This window comes from Lagenorhynchus albirostris, chromosome X (genome assembly GCF_949774975.1).
Source record: "Lagenorhynchus albirostris chromosome X, mLagAlb1.1, whole genome shotgun sequence".
NCBI lineage: Eukaryota > Metazoa > Chordata > Mammalia > Artiodactyla > Delphinidae > Lagenorhynchus > Lagenorhynchus albirostris.
Genome location: NC_083116.1, coordinates 15053153 through 15064135, shown reverse-complemented (window position 1 = coordinate 15064135; position 10983 = coordinate 15053153). Strand labels below are relative to the sequence as shown.

General features: G+C 41.5%; 1 protein-coding gene across 1 annotated transcript; it reads left to right on the top strand.

Annotated features, from left to right (window-relative positions):
* The first annotated feature begins 6010 nt into the window (after positions 1-6010).
* BRS3 (bombesin receptor subtype 3) lies at positions 6011-10239 on the top strand. The gene is made up of 3 exons (XM_060137262.1): positions 6011-6444; positions 8023-8374; positions 9826-10239. The coding sequence occupies exons 1-3, from the start codon at positions 6011-6013 to the stop codon at positions 10237-10239; spliced, it is 1200 nt and encodes a 399-aa protein (XP_059993245.1).
* The last annotated feature ends 744 nt before the right edge of the window (positions 10240-10983 follow it).

Here is a 10983-nt window from a genome sequence, read left to right as displayed (position 1 = left end):
GATCCCTGCTCAGGGAACTAGATCCCACATGCATGCTGCAACTAAAAGTTTGCATGCCACCACTAAGGAGCCCATGTGCCGCAGCTAAGGAGCCAGCAAGCTGCAACAAAGAAGCCCTGGAGCCGCAACTAAGGACCCCGTGAGCTGTAACTAAGGAGCCCGCCTGCCGCAACTAAGACCCGGTGCAACCAAATAAATTTACAAAAATAATAATAAGACTCAAGGAGAACTTTTTTTTTTTTACATCTTTATTGGAGTATGATTGCTTTACAATGGTGTGTTACTTTCTGCTTTATAACAAAGTGAATCAGTTATACATATAGGAGAACTTATTTTTAATGTGCAGGCTTATCCTACCCTACCATACTGGCAGAGCCTCGCAGACCAGTGGTGCTCCCTGGAGAGGGACTGCCGTGCTCGGTGGGGCAGTGGAGAAGACCACGAGGCCTGGCAGAGTGACCCGGAGATGGTAAGGCACCCAGTGGAGCAGCAACAGCGCCTGTGAGAATATACTTGTTCATGAGCACACGGAAGACACTAGGAAAAACCTTGAAGAGTTAAACGATTGCCACCAACTCTAGCACAACCTGAGTCCCAAACTACAGCTAAGACCCCCATCCTTAGGGGCTGCCAGAAATACTTGAGGTGGAGGACTTTGCAAGAAGCTAAAGATCCTGCGTGACGGGGCTTCCCTGGTGGCGCAGTGGTTGAGAGTCCGCCTGCCGATGCAGGCGACACGGGTTTGTGCCCTAGTCCGGGAAGATCTCACATGCCGCGGAGCGGCTGGGCCCGTGAGCCATGGCCGCTGAGCCTGTGCGTCCGGAGCCTGTGCTCCGCAACCGGAGAGGCCACAACGGTGAGAGGCCCACGTACCGCAAAAAAAATAAAAAAATAAAAAATAAAAAGATCCTGCGTGAGCCCGTGTGTGTAGGTGCCCGAGAAACTGAGGTTTCCTGGTTGTGTCCTTACCTCCTCTCTCTCGTTAAGTTCTTTGAGGACAAGTGCTATGTTTTACTTATCTCTGTATCTCCCCAAAGCAGGAGCCCTAGTCCTGGCAGAGGGCTGCAGGGCAGAGTCTGGTGCCCGGTGGGGCGGCAGCAGTGCCAGCGAGAGCAGCCTTGATCCAGGCACAGGTGAGACTCTTCCACCTCGCCATCCCCCAACAGCATCTAGCCAGGGACTTACTATTTTCTTCTCATTTTTCAGCTCCCTTGAAGTATAATTTACATATCATGAGTTCACTTATTTTCAGTGTACAGTTTGAGGTTTAATAAATTTATACCATCACGCAGACATCATCATGCCACATCATTACAGAACACTTCCATTATCCCCAAAGTTTTCCTTGGGCTCCTTAGCAGTCATCCTTGCTCCAACCTCCAGACCTAGGCAACCACTGATGTGCCTTCCATCACCATAGTTTCGCATTTTCTACAAATTTCATATTAAGGAATTATACAGAGTAGCTGGTGTCTTTCATCGCATATGTTTGAGATTCATCCCTGTTGTAACACGTATCAATAGTTTGTTCTTATTTGGGATCAGTGGCCAGTCTGAACTCATGACAGTTTAGTGCTAATATGTAGGAAAATCAACTCTCCCAAGTTATTCCAATCCTACGGTCAAGGTGAGAGTGGAATGATCAAAATGCATTTAATATGCAATTTCCAATTTGCAAGAGTCACCATTTTTACCTGGGACGATTCCCACTACAGATAATAGATCATGAAAGGGTTTCATGTTGCTAACTAAATAGCCACAGAATGGTAACACTTATGTCTCATAAAAAAGTAAAATTAATAACCAGTAAACTGGATTTTAAAAATAATACTGTTCTTTTTTGAATTGCTGACTAGTAGTCCACGGTATGGATAAGTCACATTATGTTTACCCTATTGCTAACTGATGGACATTTAGGATGTTTCCAGTTGTTTTTTTGTTTGTTTTTTTTTTGCGGTACGCGGGCCTCTCACTGCTGTGGCCTCTCCCGTTGTGGAGCACAGGCTCCAGACGCGCCGGCTCAGCGGCCATGGCTCACGGACCCAGCCGCTCCGCGGCACGTGGGATCTTCCCGGACCGGGGCACGAACCCGTGTTCCCTGCATCGGCAGGCGGACTCTCAACCACTGCGCCACCAGGGAAGCCCTCCAGTTTGTTTTGATGAATGATGCGTCCATGCACATTTGCATTCAAGTCTTTGTGTGGACATATGTTTTCATTTACTTGGGTAGATACCTAGGAGTGGAATTGTGTGGCCTTTATTGACTTAGAGTCCCTTAATAGGGATTACGCTGCAGGAAGCTGAAAGTAAGCCCCGTGAAAACGGAACACGTGATTAAGGGTATGTGAGAGAATTTTAGGAAAAGGGAGGTTACTGAGAGGTAGAAACGCACTAAGAGATAAATTTATCTACTTCATAATTTGTACCTCAATATTTAGGAAGCCTAAACATTTTATCTGATGCAAAACTGCATCTATTATAATTGGAGACTCATGGACCACAGCATACAATATTAGGCATGTGTGGGTGGACAAGTACAGTGGTCAGGGCATGAAAGGCACCGAAATCTGAGCAGCCTACATGGTTGTTCACTTTTTCGGAGCCATTAGTAATTATGACAAGAATTTGCTTTAACGAAAAATTCCACTTAAAGATTCGAGTGGAATTTCTACTCCTTGTAGAGCCTACCATTACATAATTTGTATTTTTTTTAACCTGGTCTCTGCAGAGACCATTCTGAATAGTAGTCTCCTCTTGAAATATGGAACTATACCAATAAGGTTTTGGAGCAAGAAATTATGAGGGAGAACAGAGAACTCTGTGATGACAGGAATCACTATTACATAGATCTAAATACACCCACAAGTCAAACTTGTCCTCTTAAAATTGATCTAACCCAGTTAATTAATAACAAAGAAATCCATCCTGTTTCCCAGCACAAGAACATTAAGAAAAAAAAAAAAAGGAACCTGTATTGTTGGAGACTTATAGATTGGGAATTCTCGTTATTCATTTTTCAGCTCTCAAATATGCAGACAGAATTTGACGTTGAGTCATAGGCCAAAAGTTTAACCACTTCGTTTTTCTCCCATTGGAAAGATCACCTCAAGCACCCTGAGTCATTTGAGCGCAGGTACCCGATGGTTCAGTAGATGTGGCTTACCCGGGACTGAGATTCATACGGAGGATTTTTGAAGTATCCATCACATCACAGAATTCCTTTTTCTTTAATGAAGACCTACAGAAATCTCTCTTCGACCTCAATATCAGGAAAAACCATGCTTCTCCTGAACAACTGGACTGTTTTCATTTTTATCCTATGTAAGTGGGAACCTGTTAGAAATGAAAATGCTCAGGTTCCACCCCAGACCTATCAAGTTAGAAACTCTGGACGTGAGACCCAACAATCTGTGTTTTGTTAAGCCTTCCTGGTGATTCTGACGCAAGCCGAAATTTGACAACATTAACTGAATTGGACTGAAACCAGGAAGACCAACTTTAGAAAATTGGTAATTTATTTGTTCAATGTCTAATACTTCCTTTTGAGTTAAAAGGTTACATTAAGGTTGTATTACAATTGCTTAATCTACAACCAAGTAGTTGGTTTTGAAAATCTAGGATGATAATATTGACCAATTATGTACTAAAAACAAACAAAAAGGGATTTCATCATCTTGTATAGGCTAAGTGCCCTGCAACTTGAACTACAGACGATTAACTAGACACGATTATGCTTTGTGCGTGAATTACAGGGTAAACGAAGTAGATATTAAAGCAGATGAACTTAAATTATCTATCACGATTTACTTGTTAGCCTGGAAATCTCTTGTTCTTTAGTTAATAAAACACACAGAAAACCTAAGTCCACGATGCCAAATGAGCAAATATGGCTCATTGTCAGGAACTGAGTGTTTTTTAGCTCTTGCCGCTTTCAGAGTCCAGAGGGAACCTGTTTCCATCTCAGCTCTGCTATGGAATGCTTTGTGTGACCTCATATGAGATAACTGTCCCCCTCTGAACCTCATTTTTGCCTCTGAAAAAATTGAGGATTTGATTTCATCATCTTTAAGTTCACTTCCATCTTTGATCTGCTGGGATTCTGGAATTCTAGAGATCCCCAAACACCAACAGCACCCAGGACATCACTGCTCTCTCCTGACCTCTCCTGACCAGAGGGCAGAGGAAGAAGGGAAAGCACGCATGTGGTTGCAGCCTGAGGCAAGCGTGCCTGAGATCTTCCGAGTTCAGATCATTTTAAAAATCGCCCGCCAGGGTTTGTTTCTTACTAAACAATGCTGTGTGGCCATCAGCCGAGGTGTGAATTGGGGGATACTGCCTGCTCTTTGCTAAATGTTACACAGGAATCCCAGAGAGATTTTATCACTAGCTTTGTGAGAACAAGATGTGAACGGTATAGAGAGCCGTCTTCTGTAGAGCCGATCTTAAAGAGGCAGCCCAGTGTGTGAAATTACGTAAGGGTATATACTTCAAAGCTAAGGGGTTTGGGTTTATCCAAGCATTCCCCTTCCTCTTTCCCATCAAAAACAGTTATTTCACTGGGTAATTCAAGACCTGGAGATAATTTCATAAGGAGTGGAGGATAGGTGTGGTTTAGGTTGTTCAAATTAACCAGATAATTGATTCAATTCACCCAATTCACTCTCCCTGTAGAATTTATTGCACCTATTATCGTCAGTAGAAAAAGCTATCTTTGCGCCTCCTGTTCATTGGCCAGCCAAATACTTTGCTGCCTTTCATGCCACTTCCCAGACTAATTCTGATCTGGATATACTTATAAGCACCTTACTACAAAAAGTTTCTCCTAGCTGAGAGATTATCCTTTGAATTTGATCATTTCAGAGAATATTCCTTAGCAGGTAATATTATCCAATGCCTTTAGACTGCTGGTCTCCCACCCTGCATATACACGCAGAAATCACATACCTACATTTTCTGTGTCAAGGGGCATTTCTTGCTGGTACTATTGCTGGTACTAAGGGAATTGCCTTAATTTTCTGCTTCCTTCGGTTGATGTAAACATTATCTCCATGCCCATCACCTCTGGAGTAGCCTGTGGCATTCCCTCACTTGAAAAGAATGATTTTCATTCTTACAAGTCCTTTTGCGTCAGGACCTCGAGCTGGGTTCTGCATTATTTTGTTTTGGAACGAGGCAGGTTCCTTTTAACCACTTCTAAAGGGAGAAACCCTAAATGGCATTTACAAAAATATATGGCATTAAAACAGACGGTCAAACGGTAAAAGGGTGTTTTATTAGGACATTTAGAGACAAAGCAACTGGTGGTTTGCCTGGATTTTGCATGTCTTAAAGGTTGCTTTGATACTGTGCAGCAGAGCCCTGGTAATACGCAGGGTTGGGAATTACCATGTGTCAGAGCTGGGTGATAAGCCCAGGTCACCTGAATTATTCCTCCTCGGAAGTGACATCAGCCCTATCAAAATGTGAATGATTTGTTGCCTCAGCACCTCTCTGATATTAAATCTAGAGGAGTGGATTCAAGTTTGTGCTTCAGGGGACACACATACTTATTTACCCTGTAAAAGAGAGTGCACTAGACCACCTTCTGATTGCAGAGAAATGGATGAAAATTGACAAAATCTATACAGATCTTCGTGGTTAGACATGGAAACAGAGTGATTCTAATAAACAATAAGTATTGTTTAATAACATCTAGGTAGTCCATAAGATTCCCTAACAGGGAAGAACAAGCAACTGCAGAGCATTTCCCAAACCCCCCTCCTTCTGTCATGGAAACGCCGGTAAAAGTCCTCCACCTCCCACACTCCAGTGCCAGATCGGTAAGCATTTAGCCAAGCATGCTGGGAGACAAAGAACAACCGAAGGAAAGGAGTATCCGGGTGTCTTGGATTTGCTTTCCATTCTGCTCTGTTGCTCTACCATCTCGTAACTAGACGTAGGCATTGGACGTGACAATCAACTACATTTGAACTGAGCAGAAGAAATATTAAAGGCATAGGCTTCAGAAGAAATGTCTCAAAGGCAGCCTCAGTCACCTAATCAGACTTTAATTTCAACCACAAATGAAACAGAATCATCAAGCCCTGTCGTTCCTAATGATACCACAAATAAAGGAAGGACCGGTGACAACTCTCCAGGAATAGAAGCACTGTGTGCCATCTATATCACTTATGCTGTGATCATTTCAGTGGGCATACTTGGAAATGCTATTCTCATCAAAGTCTTTTTCAAGACCAAATCCATGCAAACAGTTCCCAATATTTTCATCACCAGCCTGGCTTTTGGAGATCTTTTACTTCTGCTAACTTGTGTGCCAGTCGATGCAACCCACTACCTTGCAGAAGGATGGCTGTTCGGAAGAATTGGATGTAAGGTGCTCTCTTTCATCCGGCTCACTTCTGTTGGTGTATCAGTGTTCACGTTAACAATTCTCAGTGCTGACAGGTGGGTTTCTTTTCTCAGTTATATTTGCCAGGATGTGAAATTAGGCGAAAAGAAAGGAAAGCTTGTACGGAGCGTTCACTGGCTACTATTCTGCTTTTCTCACACTCTGTAACCTGGATGTAAGATTGAAAAATCGGGGGGCATTTTAAATAAAAGTCGGTGTAAGAATGTTAAAATTCCTGTGTTAGCATCGGACGAGAGATTGAAATTGTGTGCTTCAGGGATCATTTAATTTCTTTGAAGTGTAATTGTTTGTTTGAAAGAATACGGAACGGTGTTTTCCCCCTCGGTTTATTAAGGCAAATTATTCCAGGTGTAAAAGAAAAACAATCCTTTCTTTATACATTAGTGCAGCCTAGTGGTGCAATATTGTCAACATTAAAACATCAACATAGGTGTGAAATTGACCACATACACGTTACTGTCTACTGGAAGAATGGTAAAAAGATACATGCATCTAATTTATTTGAAATGCATCAAATTAATTAATGGCAAGAAAACGGTGAGGCTCTCAGCTTCCTGGTAACTCAGTGTAATGTCATCACTTAATTGTATTTGTTTATTTCTATAGGCGTTCAATGACATTCTCATTTCCAGACATAAATTAATCCCGGCTGACTTTTAGAGCTCTATGGATGGAGCGTGTGAGAACCTCTGGCAGCCAGGGTGTTTGGGCTCTGTTAGGATATTTTCAGTCTACGTACTGGGTCTTTCTGTGCCTATTGTAGAATGATAACTGTGAAAGCATGAAGAAAAATTAAGGCTCCAAATGTTAAAAGTGATGCTTTAAAAAGCCTGCAAGAAGCCTGTAAGTAATCAATGCCTGGCAGTACCAGAAGGAAAAGCTTCTTTGGATTCTGGAATCTGAGAGGAGGAAAAGCTTTCCCTGTGTCTTTTATGGAATTTTGCTTTGACTGGTTTTATATTCTGTTTGAGGGCAGATTTACTTAAAGGCTGTAGATTGTAAGGTGGATTTGTCAGAATAAGGAGGCATCTTTTCATGGGTACAGGGTTTCCGATTTCACCCTTGCCTTGCCCTAAATCTACCTACAGATTGGATCAGCTTGGGCACGAAATTAGCACTTATGAACAGGGAAGAAATTAACCCTCTCCTCTTTCCTGCATAAACTCATGGAATTCTTTTCTAGGAAGGTTGATGACTGCTCTCTCACAAGGAAAGGAGAATTAGGTTTAACATCAGTCACTTACATAAAAAGGAAGTCTTTTAGAACACAAGGTAATGCACAGGTAATGAATTACTCTCCATCACACACAAAATCGTGCCGAAAAATATTTATTTGCCCTAAGTAGAAGGTCTACAGGAAAATTATAAAAATTGCAAATCTGGAATATCTCATAACAGTGAATAAAGGAAAAAGTGATTAGCATCAATATAAAATACTGGGATGTATTATGCATATTTGAAATCATCACCAATTCCAGTTGGTTAATGTTGACTTGGCTATATACATATGGTATAAGAAGGTAGAACTGGATGACCACGGAGATCACTTCTAACTTTAAGATCCTGTAATTTTGATATTGATTTTTCCCTTTGCTATGATTATGTGTTTCTAGATACAAGGCAGTTGTGAAGCCCTTGGAGCGTCAGCCCCCCAATGCCATCCTGAAGACCTGCGCCAAAGCTGGCTGCATCTGGATCGTGTCTATGATCATTGCTCTACCAGAGGCTATATTTTCAAATGTATATACTTTTCGAGATCCCCACAAAAATATGACCTTTGAATCGTGTGCCTCTTATCCTGTTTCTGAGAGGCTCCTGCAGGAGATACATTCTCTGCTGTGCTTCTTAGTGTTCTACATTATTCCACTTTCGATTATCTCTGTCTATTACTCTTTGATTGCTAGGACTCTTTACAAAAGCACCTTGAACATACCTACTGAGGAACAAAGCCATGCCCGCAAGCAGGTATGTATTAATCAGGACTCACACATGAATTTAGAAGGGAAATGCCTCCTTTTGCACCCCTGAGCAATAAATACTTTAGCAGTATCGTATTTTTGTTATGGTCATGGGCTGTGGAGTCTGTCAGACCCAAGATTTAATTCCATACCAGCTGGGCAATCTTGAGTAAGTTACTTAACATCTCTGAGCCTCACTTTCCTCATGTATAAAATGAAAATGAGGTCTGGATGATATATATGAAACGCTTAGCATAGTTCCTGCTGCATAGTAAACATTCAATAAGTGGTAGGACTACTATTATTAGAAAGGGAGCAGCTCAAGTTTGGGATCAAAAATCACCCCACAGGATAGTGAGAAACATCACACAAGGTGAGACTATAAAGTGAAGCATCTTTTGTTTAGAAAAACACAGGATGGTAGAACTGGCAAGAAGCCATAACATTATTCAATGCAAACCACTTACACACAGATCAGCAGACTGGGCGGAGGGGTTGTCTCGAGGGATGCAGCGCCAATGGCAAGAGAACACAGTGATTCACAGAAGCTTGATTAAGACCATTGCAAGACCCAGGTGTGCTCTCCTCTCATAAATATGAACAGAATAAAAAGAATATTGGCAAAACATCGTTCCATTTGATTAAAAAAAACCCAACAGGATTTCTATCTTTCTTGGGCGGGAGGAGATGATTCCATTTACCTCTTAACCAGTATGTGCAGAGCTCAGCGCTTTTTATTTGGAGCTAGTACATTCAGTTGCTTCAACAGTGGTGGTCAGGAGGCTAAAGTTGCGTTTTAATGCCCATGTGAACAGTTATCTTTGCTCTATCTGTGACTACAGGCAATGTTTTCACTTAATCTGGTTCATTTCTCTTATTAAGAGGTGCAGGTAGGATTATTTTCATACATGAAGGGTGGCACATTGATTTTTATTCCTTTGACTATATAGTTAGAATTCCTATATGTTAACAACAATTTTTGGTACCAATTTAGCAACTCTCATAAACCCCAGAAGACTATTCTAACCTAGTCAGCCTCTGCTGGTGCAGTGAAAGCAGGTTTGCATAGCATCTATTTCTTAATTAAATTAAATTTTCGATAATTCCACAACACTGCTTGAGATAATTAGAGACACCCTAGAGTATCTCAAAACCAGGGATGGGAGTCTCTGAATTAGAGCTAATCAGAGACCAAGATCACGGGTTACCATGTCAATTAACTTGCTGTATTCTCTAGCCACGGGCTGACTTCCTTTACCTGCACGTTCAAAGGGACACCAGCCTGTTAACTGTAAATTTCTATGTAAATCTAGAGAATAGCTTTTTTAAATCTCTGCCAGCTAAATGTTTTTGATTGGGTTTTCGGTTGTTTTTGTTTTGTTTTGTTTGTTTTGTTTGGGTTTTTGTTTTGTTTTGTTTTCTTGGTTGTTGTTTTTGCCATTTTTCTTCCCCCTATAGATTGAATCCCGAAAGCGAATTGCCAAAACGGTGCTGGTGCTGGTGGCTCTGTTTGCTCTCTGCTGGTTGCCGAATCACCTCCTGTACCTCTACCGCTCATTCACTTCTCAAACCTACGTGGACCCCTCTGCCATTCACTTCATTGTCACCATTTTCTCTCGGGTTCTGGCTTTCAGCAATTCTTGTGTAAACCCCTTTGCTCTTTACTGGCTGAGCAAGACGTTCCAGCAGCATTTTAAAGCTCAGTTATTCTGTTGCAAGGCAGAGCTGCCTGACCCTCCTGCTGCCGATACCCCTCTTGACAACCTGGCCGTGATGGGAAGGGTCCGGGGTGCTGCAAGCACTCAGGTGTCTGAAATTAGTGTGTCCGTGTTTGCTGGCTGTACTGTGAAGAAGGAAGATGACAGAGCCTAGCTTTTCAATTAAAAATAGTATTTCTCCTCCCAGTGTGTGTATTCGACTCTGAGCTGTGTGTAGGTGTATGGTGTCAGGATTTTTGTTGCTTGAGAATTGTGCTGAAATCTTAGGAGGGAAGGATCAGACAAACCATGATTTTCTTCAATCTACAAGCATTAACGAACATTATTGGGCTTTCTAAATAAAATGGAGCCCCACTAGGCATAGAAAGACATATCTGCGTATGTCAGTGGGTCCTATGAGAGGTTGAATAGGAGGTGAAGTGAAATAAACAAGATGACACTTAAAAATCTAGTATGTTAGACGCAAGAGGGAAGAGACATGGGAACATATGTATATGTATAACTGATTCACTTTGTTATAAAGCAGAAACTAACACACCATTGTAAAGCAATCATACCCCAATAAAGATGTTAAAAAAATTAGGCCTATGAATAAAGAACTTCCCTAAAAAAAAAATCTAATATGTTTCCATCACATCTCTGATGCTTATAATTTCACATATACTCCTGTGATTTGCATAAGACTGTGTTTATTATGCGATGTAAATCTACAGATTATACTTTGCATATGAAAAGGGGCTCAAAGAGAGGTAAAACATCTCTTCTGCAGTTTTCTTAAAAAACAAAATCCTAAAAAAAAACCTTCCCAGGGTTTGTTTTTGACTGCCCTTTTCCTTTAATCTCTATTCCATTAGAACTAAAGCTATGCAATGACAACGTCTTGGGGTCAGTGAGCATA

Coding starts and splice junctions, on each gene's coding strand:
- BRS3 (XM_060137262.1), top strand. CDS start 6,011: ATGTCTCAAAGGCAGCCTCAGTCACCTAATCAGACTTTAATTTCAACC. Junction 6,445..8,022: donor ACAATTCTCAGTGCTGACAG/GTGGGTTTCTTT, acceptor ATGTGTTTCTAG/ATACAAGGCAGTTGTGAAGC. Junction 8,375..9,825: donor AAAGCCATGCCCGCAAGCAG/GTATGTATTAAT, acceptor TTCCCCCTATAG/ATTGAATCCCGAAAGCGAAT.